The following is a 16,760-nucleotide window of genomic DNA, read 5'->3' as shown; positions in this document are numbered from 1 at the left end:
AGTAGTTAATAAGAGACATTATTTAAAGCCAGATTTGTGTATTGTTTGATAATACTTGTTTTAGAACATTATTGTTTAGTAATTTTTTCAGTTGCATCCAATTCTTCATGATATCATTTGGAGTTTTCTTGGCAACGATACTAGAGTGGTTTGATATTTTCTTCTCTAGCTCATTTTATACATAAGAAAACTGAGGCAAACAGGGTTAAATGATTTGCCCAGTCACACAGCTACTAAGTGTCTGAGAGAGAATTTGAATACAGGAAAATGAGTCTTCCTGATTCCTGATACACTTCTCTATCTACTGCATCACTTTAATATTGTTAGGAGTTATTTTCTGGAAAGAAAAGCATTGCAGTGATAAATGTGTTTTCATTTTTTTTTTTTTAACTAAGATAACCAGCTGAACTAAACTATGTTCTAGGCATACACCAGGTGCTCTCTGTTACTTTTGTGGTGATCACACCAAGTTCTTTGATTTCTGCCATCAATAACAATTTTTATGGCAATATTATTTTAGGAAGAAATTGTTCTATTACTTTTTATTAGTTAGAATTTACTTGTAGAACTTTTTAATACTAATATCGTTAAATATACTTTTTGTGAGTTTATGAAAAGCACGTGTGTAATGCCTATAAGCATATCTGCTCTATTCATATCTTTTAATGTAAGCAAAAAGTAAATTTAGAAGCAGATCATAACTGCTTTAATCATCATAACAAATAGCATTTGTGATGTTTAAACAGATAGTATATTTTATGTAGGACACCTAGGTGTCACAATAACTAAAGCACTGGGCTAGAAAATAGGAACATTTGCTAGCTGTATGACCTTGAGCAAGTCACTTACCCTTGTTAGCCTCAGTTTCCTCATCTGTAAAATTATCTGGAGAAGGGAATGGCAAACCATTCTAGTACCGTTGCCAAAAAAAAACCCAACTAGGGCCATAAGGAGTCAGAAAAGACTGAAATGACTCAAGATCAACAATGTTTTAATAATGTTAGTAGGAATAAATTTTAAAAGGATGAATCCAAGAATGCATCCTAAGTTAGTATCCATCCACAAGACTTTAAGTACCTGTTATGTACTAGTCTCTGTTCCAGTTTCCAGGGATAAATCCAAAGAATGAAACCATCCCATCTCTCAAGAAACTTATCTTCTCAAAGGGAAGAAATGAATATAAAGAGTGTCCCAAAAGTCTTAGTGCACTTTTTCAGTTTTTAGAGCTTCATGTATGTAGAGAGTAAATATAAAGAAAATAAATACAAAGTAGTTAGGAATCTTAGCCACAATCACCCCGAAGTATCAAAAAGATGACTAATAAAAATAATGTTGACTGGTGTTTTTAAAGAAAGAGGGAGTTTTTGAATCAACAGTGATGTAAAAGTACATTCAGTATCTGAGGGATGGCCAGTGGAAAGGCCCAGAAATGATGCCCTGTGTGAGGTAGATAGGGAAGGCCTATTGGGCAGAAGCTTAGAGTGTCAGAGGACAAGTACTAGCCAGTGAAGGTGGGGACACTTTGAAAGCTCCCCAGAAGAGTTTGGAAGCCTCTAAAATTTCTTGCAAAGTGGGATAGTGACACAATCAGATCTTCCCTTAAGGAAAATTCCCACTGTGACATAAATAGATCTCTGATGTACACAGAAACACAGTCATATTTTATGACTTAGAACCTTAGAGACCATATAGTCCAAACCTCTTATTTTACATATGGAGAAACTGAGGCCCAGAAACATTATAATTTAATTATCCAAGGTTAATCATCACTAAATTGCAAGAGAGCCAAGACAATAATTTGAATCTCCTAACAACTAAGTTTAATGTTCTTTCTGCTGATCCCACTAATTGCCCCTATTGAATATATATTCACATAATGACTTATCCTACCTCCTGGTTTGTACTTCCAAGTTCTTCTGTGCCTGTGTATCACTTTATATTCTAGCCATATATCTTACCCATTAAAGACTGAGCTTGGTAGAGGAAAGGACCATACCTTAGTTAATCTTTAAATTTCCTGAGCACCTAAAATAGCATTATACGTCTAGTAAGTGTGATTATCTGTCATTTCTATAAGACTATAAATCTTATCTTGATATTTATGCTTCTTAGAATGTGTCTGGATATTTAAAAAGCTTAACTTTCTGAAGAAACTTCAAACTACAGTAGTCTCTTGATAAGTATGATCATTTAAATGATGTATAAAAAGGCATTTTCTGGGTCTTCTGCCAACTCTGTGCTTTTGACAGTTCTTGTCCCCTTTCCTAGCTGTTTTTGCTGCTAACAAAAGAATAAAATTTGAACTTCCAGAGTATAATCCTGTTTGACAGGAGTGGGGAGAGGAGAATATCTCTAATTGGCTTGTATTCTAGGCTTTTTGATTAGGGCAAAATGGGACCAACCCTAGATAGGCCCTCAATAGGCCTTGGTTTTTGAAAAGCAGAACTTTAACCATCCAAACAACATTAAGCCCAGATGTTTAGGGATTTTTTTTCTTTTTGTTTCTTAAAGGTATCTTTGAAATCAGAATCTATTTAAAAAAAAAAAAAAAGAAATCAGAATCTATTGAGATAGAAGCTATAACAAAAATAACACAAGATTGCAGTATATTATGGTTTGGTCAGTTGGCTAAATGTTTAAAGGGTTAAGCATAAATTATTTAGAAGACTTTCTTATTCATAGACTCATTCCCTGATAATAATAGCTAATTGAGAAAGGTAGCATGATAGAGGAGAAAGAATCCAGGTTGAAGTCCAAAACCTATGTTTGTGACTTCAAGCAGACTATTAACCTTTCTAATACTCATTTTTCTCATCTATAAAATACAGGAGTTGGTCTAAATAACCATTAGGTCTCTTTTGGCTCTAAAACCACAATCCTCTGATCAAGGTTTTGCTATACCAAATTGTATATTATGATGGGAATGGGTTATGCTTTGTTTAGTTTCTGATGTGTTTTGTTTTATAAACTTTTTTTTTTCCCTTTCTCTTTCAAGACTTGATTGTTGAGAATCCATGGGATAGTGACTTGATTCAGAAATTTTTATCAAGACTATCTACACCAATAAGTTCTTATCCCAATGCTTTTGAATGGGACTATAAACTTCCAAACATCAAGCTAAAATCTGAAATCCAATTGGGTAAGAATTGTTATGTGCTCATTCAGTTTCAGTTCTATGAGGATAATTGGGTTGACCATGTAATATAAGGGCAAGGGAGAAAACTCCAATACTCAGAGTGTTATGAAGACCCAAGGGGAAAATTTCTAGCATAGAAAGTAGATCTTTTTGAAAAGCTTTGTACAAGTATGTGGACACAGTCTATAAAGGCTAAAAAGGCATGCTGGTATCTGTGTTAGGGGAAATACTCATACATTATATAGTATAGATCTTTCCTGTTTGTTATGCATTGTCGACAAATTTCATTTTATGTTCTTGTAGTGGACCACAGCCTTTTAGGCATTCCCTAATCATTTACTCTTATTATCCTGTTACTTTTCTTTTTTCTTTTTTCAAAAAAATGTATACTAGAGAGTCTTGTAGGATGTATTTCTGGCATTGACAAATGCATATAGCATATTCTCCTTTTACCTTTGTAATACCATGGAATATTTTACCAAGCAGTTGATTTCATGGTATAATGGAGTGTTTAGAACAAGAAATACATTTGAAATTCTAGTCAGTCTAGCCTTGGTTATGTTCCTTGACTTCCTCTGCAATTTTATTCATTTACATAATAAATCTTATTGCATCATAGCCCATAGATACTTATTGTACCTTATTATAAAAGAAGGCTTTTTTATTAGTAAAAAATTTTTTAAAATGCTTATATTTAAATAAGTCAGCTAATAATAAAATACTCATTCTTCTTAAAGAAGCATTTATGAAACTTAGTCTTTAACAGTTTCTAGACCACTTGGTGAATAGTGCTGCTATGATGACCTGTTTAAATAAACTTCATCCAAGATTGTAAAAATATTTTGCTAAGGTGGCAGTATTTTTGTAGAACTTTGTATATATTACAAACTTTTTCTCATTTCAACTTATCCCTCTTCCGAAGGTCCATGGTTGACCTATGTTGATTCCTTTCTTGGAGAGGGAGCTTTTGCCCATGTTTATGAAGCTACTCAATGGAATATGAATGACACCAAAAACAAGCAGAAAGTAATGTTAAAGGTAAGTTTTGGGGATGAGTTACTTGAATAATAGAGAGGTCAGTTTCAGAATATCTTTGTCACCTTTGCTTTCAGAGCAGTTCTTGATGTAGTTTCATAATTCGTATCAATTTTTCTATAATTATTTGGCCATGTGACATGGATATTACACTGACCTTGTGGTCAGGAGGAACTCAGTTCAGTCCTTTCTTAATCTCATATCAGCCACCCAACTCTGGGTGAGGCACTTGCCTTCTCACTACTGCAGGCATGTCTTTAAACTCTTAATTGTGGAACAATTATCAATATACTTGAGGAAAAAAGTTTTAGTCAATCTGTAAACACTTATTAAGTTAAGTACCTATAGCCTGGATATTGTGCTCACCACGGGGGATAGAGAGACAAATATTTAATAGCCCCTGCACTCAAGGAATTTATATTCCATTGAAGAAGATTTGGGGAGAAAGATGTACAGGAGGAGGAGATGTATAGAATAAATTCAAAGCAATGAGGTGGAGGGAGGCATTCCAGCAAATGAAGGATCAGAAAAGGTTTCATGCAGAAGATGACTCTTGAGCCAAATCTTAAAGAAGGGATGGGATTAAGGAAAGAATGTATTTCAGGCATGGGTGTTGGCCATTGTGAAAATGCCAAGATGAGAACATTATTTGTGAGTAAGAACAATAGACTCTGATTGGCTATACCTCACAAATGTGAGATATTATCTTTTATGTAATATAATATCTATGTAATATATTTTATCTGTAGTAATAATACTATTGTATTGATAATATGGCTGAAAAGGTAGGTATAAGCCAAGTTATGAAGGGCTTTAAAAGCCAATAGGAAGCCACTGAAATTTATTGAATAGAAGAAGTCATATTCAGACTGTGATTTAGGAAAATCATTTTAACTGATATTTGGAAGATGGATTAGAGTAAGAAGAGAATGAGGCAGGGAGAACATTGCAGGTGAGAATGGGTTAGAGTATGAACTAGGTGATGCAGCATGTGATAGAATGCCAGTCCTGGAGTTCAAATCCAGCTTCAGACATTTACTGGCTGTGTGACTGTAAACAAGTCACTTAACTTTGTTTGCCTCAGTTTTCTCATTTATAAAAATGATCTGGAAAAGGAAATGACAAAGCATTCCAGTATCTTTGCCAAGAAAACCCCAAAATGAGTCATGAAGAGTCGGACACAACAGAAAAAAAACAACTAAATGTGAGTAGAGAGATGGAATGGATGCTAGAGGTGATATGGAAGTAGAAACAAGATTTTGGCAACTGATTGGCTATGTAGGAGACTGAGGATTCAAGGATAACTTAGAAGTTGTGAACTTGATTATCTAGAAGGATAGTAGTACCTCTGACAAAAATAAAGGAGTTTGAAGAAGGAGGAATTTGGGGGAGGGGAAAGTTGGACATATTGAGTCTAAAACTTCTATAAGATATCCAATTTGAAGTGTCCAGTAGGCAGTTGGACATGCATGTCAGAGTATGAGACAAACCAAGGCTAGATATGTAAATTTTAGAGTCATGTGTACAGAGCTAATTAAACCCATGGAAGCACCACTTGAAAAAATATCAAGAAAAGGGAACCCATGACAGAGCCTAAGGGTGTACTCACAGTTAGGGGATGAAATACTAGTGATAACCAGCAAAGAGGTTTGAGAAGAAGTAGTTAGAGATGAGGAGAACCCAAAGAGAGAAAATCCAGATGGGAGAAAGTATCCAGGAGAAAAGGGCAGTCAGCAGCATTAAGTGTCCGTGTTAGGAACAATGAGGACTGAGAAAAAGCCATCAGATTTAGCAATTATGAAATCGTTACTAATTCCAAAGAAAGCAGTTTCCATTGAGTGGTGGGGTCAAAAGCCAGTTTATAAAGGTTTGAGATGTGAGTGAGAAAAGAACAAGTGAGGGTGATGGGTATAGATGGATTTTTCTGAGAGTTGGGCTTTGAAATGGTAGTGGACTATCATTTCAGGAGATACCAGGTTTTTGTGACAAATGAATGAGTTTTAGATACATTTGCAGGCAACAGGGAAGAATCCAGCAGATAGAAAAGAGAGATTAGGGAAGGTTACAAGAGTGGATCTACTAGAGAACCCAGAGGAGATGGATTAAGGGTACATGTAGAGAGGATGGCTTTGAGAAGTGTCATCTCTTTATCAAGGGTTGAGTTGAGAAAGAAAGTGTGGGACAGGGTGGGGATGATGACAAAGAGTTTTGAGATATAGAGAAAGGGAGAAGAAGAAGCTCAGCATGAAAAGCTTCTATTTTTCAGTAAAGTTTGGGGCAAGGCCTCCCCAAGCTTGCTCTCCTGATGAAATTGGGATGTTGGAACTTCTCTCCCACTTCCACGAGAAGAAAAAAAATGGATCAATTATCTCCAGAGGGGAATTATTAAGCACAAGTGTGTATAGTTCTCCTCCTCTCGTACAGCACTCATAGTATCTCCCCTGCCACAGGACACTTCATCTGAATTCCAAGGAAATGATGAGTTCTAGTGTTTAGAGTTACTTTTAATCTTGTTGAAATTGGTTAATATCCTTATGATATGTTATTTTTCTGATATTTTTCAGAGTACCCAATGGATTTTTCAATAAATATTCCCATATACTTAATTTACAGGTCCAGAAGCCTGCAAACCCCTGGGAATTCTATATAGGAACCAAACTGATGGAGAGACTCAAACCCAGTATGCACCATCTATTCATCCAGTTTGATGCTGCTCATTTCTTCCATAATGGCAGTGTGTTGGTTGGTGATTTATACAGTTATGGAACATTACTAGTAAGTACATTCTATCTTTCAATTCAATTAGATAAGTAATTCTGTTTGCAGTGTAGATTTTTGTGGCTGATTGAGTTCTGTTCAGTTTTGGAGGCTAGGTTTTTGGAAATGGAGAGGGATTTGGGGGTATTGATAGCTAATTTTAAATCTTTGTTGTAATCATGTTGCTGCTAATAAAGAATGTCATTTCTGTTTACAGAATGCTATTAACCTTTACAAAAACACTCCTGAAAAAGTGATGCCACAAGCACTAGTTCTCTATTTTACAATAAAAATTCTTCACATGATAGAACAACTTCATGGCTGTGAGATCATTCATGGGGATATTAAACCCGACAATTTTATAATTGGAGAAAGGCAAGTCGCATTCCTTCTTGTCAGGAATCCTCTTACTGTTTATTAGCTCTTTATTTCCATGGCAACCAACTATATATATATATATATATATATATATATATTTTTTTTTAACTCAAATTCAGGTTTCTGGAACAGGACAATGGAATAGATGATTTATCTCATGGATTGGCTTTAATTGACTTGGGTCAAAGTATAGATATGACCCTTTTCCCAAAAGGAACTGCATTTACAGCAAGGTGTGAAACCTCTGGTTTTCAGTGTGTTGAAATGCTATGCCAAAAACCTTGGAACTATCAGGTATGGAATTATTCGTTCTGAGAATTTTGGTTCAATATTTCGCAAGCTGTTGGAATGATTTGGGGTTTCTGATGATCAATTTGAATATTAAAAATATATATATCTGTCTGGGCTGAACATCATTTAAGAATCAGCAGAGATAAATATTAAAACCATGAGAAAAGCTACTTGAACTTTATATTTGGGGAAGTTTGGGTCAGTATTGAAGTAGTTTCCCCAGAAGGCGGAAATTCTAATGAATTGATTTTTTTAGTAACCATGTAAATTATAAATGATGTTTTATATGTGTTTTATTTGTAGACTGATTACTTTGGGATTGCTGCAACAGCATACTGCATGTTGTTTGGCACATATATGAAGGTGAAAAATGACCAGGGAGTCTGGAAACCTGAAGGAATTTTCAAAAGGTGAACTTTATGGTTATAGAATATGTACCTTAGTGTGAAAAGACAAGTAGACAAATAGAAATGGATCCATCTGGAATGAAATAATCTACAAGTCCATTCATAAGAAGCCAGTGCTTTGAAGGAAATATATAATTTCTTTGCCTTTTAAGGAAAGACCTAGAAACTGACCCCAAAATGGGGTGGTGAAGGGGTGCCTAAGGCACAGGTCAGTGTGTTCCTACTCTGGATGCTCTCTGTAACATGATTTTCTACAGATTATAAATGTTAGCTTAATTTCAAGAAAAAAGATAACAAGAGCATAGATTTAGAGTAGGAGTGGACCTTATAAGCCATCAGATCCAACATTCCATTTTAAAGATGAGGAAACTGACTCACAGAGGCTTTGAATAATTTAGCCCAGTCTGCACAGCTAGTGAATGTTAGGAGGTAGAAGTGAATTCTTTGTTTGGGGAAATTTGAGTCATTATTAAAGTAGTTACCCAAGAGCCAGAAATTCTAATGAATTGATTTTTGAGTAGCCACGTATATTTCAAATGATGCCTGACCCTATCTATTATGCTACCCCAGCTCCTGGATCTCATCACAGAGGGCATAATTATTAAAGAACTTAAAATATTTTGTTAAATAGTAAGTATTTACATTCTGAAAAGCAGTGTGGTCTAGTGAATAAAGCCCTAAACTTGGGGTCAGAAAGACCTGGATTCTAATCCTGCCTCAGATACAAACAGTGACTGTGAATCAAATAATTTCTCTTCTCTAATCCTGTTTCCTTATATATAAAGTGAGAGTTATAGCACCTGCATTTCAGGACTAAACATAAACATTTTGCAAGGCTTCAATTGCAACATACTAATACCATACATGATATACCTATTCGCTACATATACAGTATACTAACATTTTTGTTGTAGCTGTTGATGTTGGTATGCCTGCCTTTGTAAAGAGAAACAAAGGATGACCATAGGACCTTTTACAAAGAGTGGTGCTTTTTTTTTCTAAATGCAATAGTTTTATACTTGATACTTTTTTATACTTAAATCTCAAAGTACAGAAACCATGTCTCACTATTTATTTACAAAAATCTTTCTTAGGCAAGATGTAGCTTCCCCAGATTTATTGTGTACCATCCTATGAATCTATAATCACTGAAGCTGAACTATCTCCCCAGTTTTACCTTCTCTCTCATCTCACTCTCCATACCATAGGCTAGTCTGCTTAGTTTACTATTCCATTTTCATTTGTTTTCCATTCATCATTATGTGCTGCATTACATTTTTATTTATATTCTCTAGTTTTCTCTATTCTTCTATTTATTTCTCTTGTGTCTACAAAGAATTTTCTTATGTAAGTATTTTTGAATGAATGAGGAACCAGTTATAATGATGAATAATCATTTTTAGGAAGGTTTTGGAAGTAAATAGTCATTAATTGGTGAGCTCAAGGATCTTTGCATTTCTAATGAAAATGTAAATGCATTTTATGCATCTTGATCAAGTGAGCAAAGCCTAAGTGAATAACTAAAGTGTACAAATAAGATTTTAAAAATATTAACCATAAATTTCTTTGCTTTCAAAAATATATTAGTTGTAAATGCCTGTAGTCACTGTTTCTGAGGAGGCAGAGATTAGTGGACAGGTCTGAGCTACAGGAGGCCTGAAGTTGGGTGCCCATACTGTCTGGCACCAGAATGGTAAGCCCTGGGATTTAGAGGCCATCAGACTACACAAGAAGAGGGGAATGAATGCACATAAATAGTGGGATCAAGGCAAAAAAGGCAAAAGAAGCAGTCTTCGTGTTCCACCCATTTCCCTTCCCCCCCCCAAAAAAAATTTTGTATCTATATGTGTATATATATAAAAACATGTACCAAAAACATACATGTAGATTTTAAAATCTCATTATAACAATAGGTTCCATGTAGTAGTTATTATAGAGTCCTAGAAGAAGGCGCCTAAAAATATTTTGATGAATGATTTTAGCTAATTCACTGTACCCAATAATTTAACACAGCAAATATTTTTTCTCTAGTCACTTTCTTGAATCATAGCATTTTGTTAATATCATATGAGTTAGAACTAAATATTTTTAGTTTGACCAATTGGTTAGCCAGGATACATCCCCACAAATCTTAATTTGAGCCTTGAATAAGTCAGATCATAGCTGACAAAATTCTTGTGTCAAGCCCAAACTACTTTTATCACATTCTCTGCTTTTCGTCTATTTTGCTCTAGTGCCTTTGATCTATAAATTATAGACAGATTCCTGAGGTCTGTGAATTTGAGTGGGAAAAACTGACATCTTTAATTTTTCTAATCTTTGAATGAAATTTAGCATTTCTGCTAGCAAGCAGCAAATATTTTAAGGGGTTCCATGCCTTCACATTCTGCTAATTAAGCAAAATTTGATATGTGCAAATTTAAAGACATCTCCACTCCAAATAGTCACATGAGCCATTTGTGCCCAACCTGTGGTACAGCCTTCCCAACTCGTACTAGTCTGGTCAGCCACAGGAGAACATTTTGTACCTTGACCCTGACATAGTAATGTCATTTTGGCCCCCTTTGAGAATGAAGGACAACAACCACACCAAAAAATAAAAACCCCTGCAGGTCTGGATGGTCTTTGATGTCTGCCATTACTTATTATTCTAGCTATAAGAAGTACAAAATTTTGAACTTTAGCCATAAAAATCCCAAAAAAACACAATCTGAATCTCTCATCCTGCAGCTGATTGTATGGGCCAAATGGAAGGGTGTCTGATTCTGATCATAATCCTTCTATCACTAGCCAGAAGTTAAATAATTTCTATAAATCCTTAAAGTTGTTTTGTGTTACTATAGTCACATTTTCCATCCTTTTTACTTGCTATGGTCTGAACTGTGGATTTGAATTAAATCCAATCCTTTTGAGATCATTGAAGGTGTTACCATTTTAAAAGCACTTATCATTCTTTTTTATTCTGTGACACTTTTAGGATTCCAAATTCTGAAATGTGGAATGACTTTTTTCACATCATGTTGAATATATCAGACTGTCGCTGTCTTCCTTCTCTGGAATCCTTACGGGAAAAACTGAAAGCAGTATTTCAAAAGTCCTATGCAAGCAAGATAAAATCCTTCCGCAGCCGGCTAATTGTGTTACTTTTGGAATGCAAACGTTCACGAAAATAAAATTGGATTTGCTTCTACCTGTTGTAAAAATTGGTTCACTCTATCGCTCCCTAAGTTACATCAATTAGAACCTGTCTGTTTCATTTTCTAAATGTCCTGATATAGGGGAGAGCTGATGAAGGGGAAAAAAATACTAGACATGGAATCAGGAGACCCACATCTAAAACTAGCTGTGTGACCACAGACAAGCCCTTAACCAGTTTCCTTGTCTACAAAATGGGAGAAATATTTCTATTATCTACCTCACAGGTCTGTTAAGAGGATCAATGAGATGTATATAATTGGCAGCTATTATTAGTAACTATTGAAAGACATCCTTTGACTGAATGAATATGGTACTGTCAGTCAGCAGCATTGAACTATACTAGCCAACTTACCAGAAGCATTCAAACATCAGCTGAGAATATGGAAAGGCCAAGTCTGTAAGGTTGAAATGAATTGGGACCCATGCACAAAATAGGAAATTAAATGGGTAGTCGCCAAGAAAACATGAATTCTTCAGCTATCAAAGATGCCAGAGAACTGAAGACTTTCTGGCTGTTATTTTTTAACTTCTGTTTCATAAAATTTTTACCTTGTTCTGAGAAAGAGTATGTCTGTATATGAACTATAGCTAATTACTGTTTTCAGGGATAAGAATTAAGGCTGTTTGGTCTTCTGAAATTTCCCTTATCTCCCTATTTTCTAGGGATAAGGATTTTTTAAGGCCTTCAGCTCAAATTTTAGAAGAACTTCAAGAACAACTGTAATGTCTCTGGCTTGTACTGTTTCTCAAAAGAAAAGAAAAATGTAATAAAATGAGAGATTTTGAAAATACTTGGTATCACTGTTTTTTATACATATAGGTAATAATACCCAATTCACCCTGGTACATTTGGGCCATATCAACCATCAGGAATGTGGCTAGGAACCTAGAAATTGCAAAGGGAGAGAAAAGGAGTCACAAGGCCCACAAATTTTACTCTATGGAAGAAACACATTTATTCACAGGCCAAACAGTAATAATGTCGAATTATATATAAAACTGGGGTGGCTGATTTAGCAAGCTTGGCTTTATGGTTTCCTTGGAAACCCTCACTTCTTAAATTACGATGAGAATAGATTTCTAAAGCTGGAAGAGATTTTGTACATCATCTAATCCATTCCCTTAATTTTCATTATAGAAATATATGGGAAAGAAACCATAGACTCATAGAAAAGAGAGTTGTGTGAAACTCGAATTGAATGGGAGTGGGGAAGAAAGGACTTAGTACTTTTATAAAAATGGCCATTTCAGGGGTCATTTAGTTTAATGTTTGTTATATTTGGCCAAAGTAAATTTATTCCTGAATGCATCATGACATTAAAAAACAATGTTGTAATTGATCATAATGACTAAATTATCAACAGAATGGTTAAACAATATGTTAAACATAAGCATAACAGAGTCAGCATGGCTTAATCGAGAACTAATCTCCAAGCTAGAAAAACTTGGATTCAAGTCTCACTTCTGACCTACGCTGACTGTGAGACCCTGACTAATAAGACATGCAGACTGATACTTTAAGCAATTCAAGAAGGAAAGGAAAAGGAGTAAGCATTTATACAACACCTACTATGTTCCGGGGACTGTACTATTTTACAAATGTTATCTCAGTTGAGTCTCACAACAATCCTGAAAAGTGATATTATTCCCATTTTATAGAACAGGTAGGTAGTTCAATGAAAGAGAACTGAGACTGGAGTCAGGAAAACCTGAATTCAAATTCAACTTCAGTCATAACTATTAATAGCAGTGTGACCCTGCACATTTTGCCTCAGTTTCCTCATCTATAAAATGGAGATAATAGCACCTAGTTACTGCCCACCTGTACAATTCTGAGACAAAGCTCCTTTCTCCTTCCTCTTGTAATTTCCACTTTTAAAACCATCAGCAAATCAATTCTGCAATTGTTATACCTTAAAGTGTGCTTCATTATACTCATCTTTGACTCTTAGCATTTTCCTAACTTCTAAGCCAAAATTTTCATCCTTGGCCACCACAACCCTCTCTGTATTATCTACCCCCTTAGAATATAATGCTCTTTGTTTGTTTTTTTTTAATTTAAATTTTATTTTATTTAATAATAACTTTGTATTGACAGAATCCATGCCAGGGTAATTTTTTTACAACATTATCCCTTGCACTCGCTTATGTTTCGTTTTTTCCCCTCCCTCCCTTCACTCCCCCCCAAGATGGCAAGCAGTCCTATATATGTTAAATATGTTGCAGTATATCCTAGATACAATACATATTTGCAGAACCGAACAGTTCTCCCGCTGCACAGGGAGAATTGGATTCAGAAGGTATAAATAACCCGGGAAGAAAATCAAAAATGCAAATGGTTCACATTCATTTCCCAGTGTTCCTTCTTTGGGTGTAGCTGTTTCTGTCCATCATTTATCCATTGAAACTCAGTTAGGTCTCTTTGTCATAGAAATCCACTTCCATCAGAATACATCCTCATACAATATCGTTGTCGAAGTGTATAATGATCTCCTGGTTCTGCTCATCTCACTTAGCATCAGTACATGTAAGTCTCTCCAAGCCTCTCTGTATTCATCCTGCTGGTCATTCCTTACAAAGCAATAATATTCCTTAACATTCATATTCCACAATTTACCCAGCCATTCTCCAATTGATGGGTATCCATTCATTTTCCAGTTTCTAGCCACTACAAACAGGGCTGCCACAAACATTTTGGCACATACAGGTCCCTTTCCCTTTTTTAGTATCTCTTTGGGGTATAAGCCCAGTAGTAACACTGCTGGATCAAAGGGTATGCACTGTTTGATAACTTTTGGGGCATAATTCCAGATTGCTCTCCAGAATGGCTGGATTCGTTCACAACTCCACCAACAATGCATCAGTGTCCCCGTTTTCCCGCATCCCCTCCAACATTCATCATTATTTTTTCCTGTCATCTTAACCAATCTGACAGGTGTGTAGTGGTATCTCAGAGTTGTTTTAATAGAATATAATGCTCTTTGAAAACAAACTGTCTTTAGAGTTGTGTTGATATCTTCCATGTTCAGCCAATTCTTGGTATGAATTACACACTTCATGCTGTATGTGGCTTCATCCAGAATCATTTGCATGTTGTCTCCCCCATTAGATTATGAGGGCAGAGACTGTTTTTTCCCTCTTTTCGTATCCCCAGTGCTTACCAAAATGAACATAAGTGCTCAATACATGGTAATTGATCAGTTAGTTTCTTTGGGATCACAATTCCAGACTGCTTTCCAGATTATATCCAGATCACAGCTCAACTAATAGTGTATTGATACACCTGTTTCCCCCCAGCTCCTTCAACATTTGGCATTTTGCTTTTCTGTCAACTATACCAATCTGATGGGTGTGAAGTGGAACCACAGAGTTACTTTAATATGCATTTCTCCTAGTGATTTGGAATATTTTTGTGTTCCAAACCACTTATGTGGTTTGAGATAGCTTAGCACATAATAAGATACTTAATAAGTATTTGTTGACTGAGACTGTTAATAATTGTCTTTTTCATTTATTCATTTAATAAATAATGTGTACAAGACAATGTAAGACATACCAACACAGAAACAAGCAAAAAGAAGATAGGATTCATGTAGTAAGAGCCAGGGAGAACAAATGAAACTGCACAGATAACTGAATTAAGTGTATAAGTTCGATTTGACACAATAAAAACTCTTCCAGACACATTTAAGATTGCAATTCAGCACTGAGCAATAACCAAGAGACTTACTTCTTTACAAGTCAGGGACAGTCAAAGAAAGAATCCAATAATGTTGATTTGTACATGAAACTCTTATTTATTATATTTATGCTGTGGTAACTCAAGATCCCTGTAATTGTTCTCTGTGGGCTCATTGCAGGAAATAAGAATAAATGATCTGGAAACAGATCACAAGCCTGGCAGAAGCATGACAGTAATGATGGGGGCTTCATTTATCCAGACATGCACTGAAATTCACTCTCTCTGCCAAAATCTAAGCAGCTAATAACTCCCCGACTTTTCTAAGTGATAATTTCATCTAAAAAGTAGAAAAACTAACAGCGAAGTTTCCAGAATATAACTTCGCTGTTAGTTTTTCTACTTTTTATGCTAAGTGAAGTAAGCAGAACAAGAAAAGAACATTGTACACAGCAACAACAAGATTATGTGATGATCAGCGGTGATGGATGTGGCTCTTCTCAACAATGCAATGATTCAAGGCAATTCCAATAGGCTTGGGATGGAAAATTCCACCTGCATCCAGAGAGAGAACAATGGAGACTGAATATGGATTAAAGCATAATATTTTCACCTTTTTTTGTTTGTTTTTCTTTCTCGAGTTTTTTCCCTTTTGATCTGATTTTTCTTGTATTGCACATATTTAACCTATATTGGATTGTTCACTGTCTTCGGGGATGAGGAAGGTGGAAAAGGGAGAGAGAAAACTCTGGAAGACAAGGCCTTGCAGAAATGAATGTTGAAAATTGTCTTTACATGTATTTAGAAAAACGGAATACTATTGAAAAGAAAAATAAAAATCAAGCTGTGCAAAGCAGGAAAAGCTTGGGTTCCTGTGTGGTTCTACCTCTTTTTTTATTAATTTTTAAAATTGTTTTGATAAGCTTTTTTTGTCTCTAATCTTTCTGTCTGTAAAAATATGGGGAATATTAAGAAAAGCAAAATTCTTTTAACAAATAAACATGGTCAACACATCCAGCCATTCTGGAGAGCAATCTGGAATTATGCCCAAAAAGTTATCAAACTGCATACCCTTTGATCCAGCAGTGTTTCTATTGGGCTTATATCCCAAAGAGATACTAAAGAAGGGAAAGGGACCTGTATGTACCAAAATGTTTGTGGCAGCTCTGTTTGTAGTGGCTAGAAACTGGAAAATGAATGGATGCCCATCAATTGGAGAATGGCTGAATAAATTGTGGTATATGAATGTTATGGAATATTATTGTTCTGTAAGAAATGACCAGCAGAATGAATACAGAGAGGCTTGGAGAGACCTACATGGACTGATGCTGAGTGAAATGAGCAGGACCAGGAGATCATAATATACCTCAACAACGATACTGTTTGAGGATGTATTCTGATGGAAGTGGATTTCTTTGACAAAGAGAAGATCTAACTCAGTTCCAATTGATCAAGGATGGACAGAAGCAGCTGCACCCAAAGAAAGAACACTGGGAGATGAATATAAACTGCTGCATTTTTGTTTTTCTTCCCGGGTTATTTATACCTTCTGAGTACAGTTCTCCCTGTGCAACAAGAAAACTGTTCAGTTCTGCACACATATATTGTATCTAGGATATGCTGTAACTTATTTAACATGTAAAGGACTGCTTGCCATCTGGGGAAGAGGGTGGAGGGAGGGAGGGGAAAAATTGGAACACAAGTGAGTGCAAGGGATAATGCTGTAAAAAATTACCCTGGCATGGATTCTGTCAATAAAAAGTTATTTAAAAATAAAACAAAATAAAATAAATAAGCATGGTCAAGTAAAGCGAACTCCCAGAGTAGCAGTCCAAAATGTGTCTTATTCTGTGTATTAGTGCATGACTTTTCTAGCAGA

General features: G+C 35.5%; 1 protein-coding gene across 1 annotated transcript in view; it reads left to right on the top strand.

The window, feature by feature from the left end:
* Window positions 1-11,993, top strand: part of BUB1 (BUB1 mitotic checkpoint serine/threonine kinase) — a 51,818-nt gene extending 39,825 nt beyond the window's left edge. Inside the window, exons 19-25 of the mRNA XM_051975797.1 lie at window positions 2,996-3,139; window positions 4,059-4,174; window positions 6,785-6,946; window positions 7,146-7,303; window positions 7,426-7,600; window positions 7,901-8,007; window positions 10,982-11,993. Of these exons, the coding sequence (XP_051831757.1) occupies window positions 2,996-3,139; window positions 4,059-4,174; window positions 6,785-6,946; window positions 7,146-7,303; window positions 7,426-7,600; window positions 7,901-8,007; window positions 10,982-11,177 (1,058 nt within the window). The 3' untranslated portion in view covers window positions 11,178-11,993. The remainder of the gene's footprint in view (window positions 1-2,995; window positions 3,140-4,058; window positions 4,175-6,784; window positions 6,947-7,145; window positions 7,304-7,425; window positions 7,601-7,900; window positions 8,008-10,981) is intronic.
* Window positions 11,994-16,760: the final 4,767 nt, after the last annotated feature.

Source organism: Antechinus flavipes, chromosome 2 (genome assembly GCF_016432865.1).
Source record: "Antechinus flavipes isolate AdamAnt ecotype Samford, QLD, Australia chromosome 2, AdamAnt_v2, whole genome shotgun sequence".
In the NCBI taxonomy this organism is placed as follows: Eukaryota; Metazoa; Chordata; class Mammalia; order Dasyuromorphia; family Dasyuridae; genus Antechinus; species Antechinus flavipes.
This window is presented reverse-complemented; position numbering and strand designations above follow the sequence as displayed.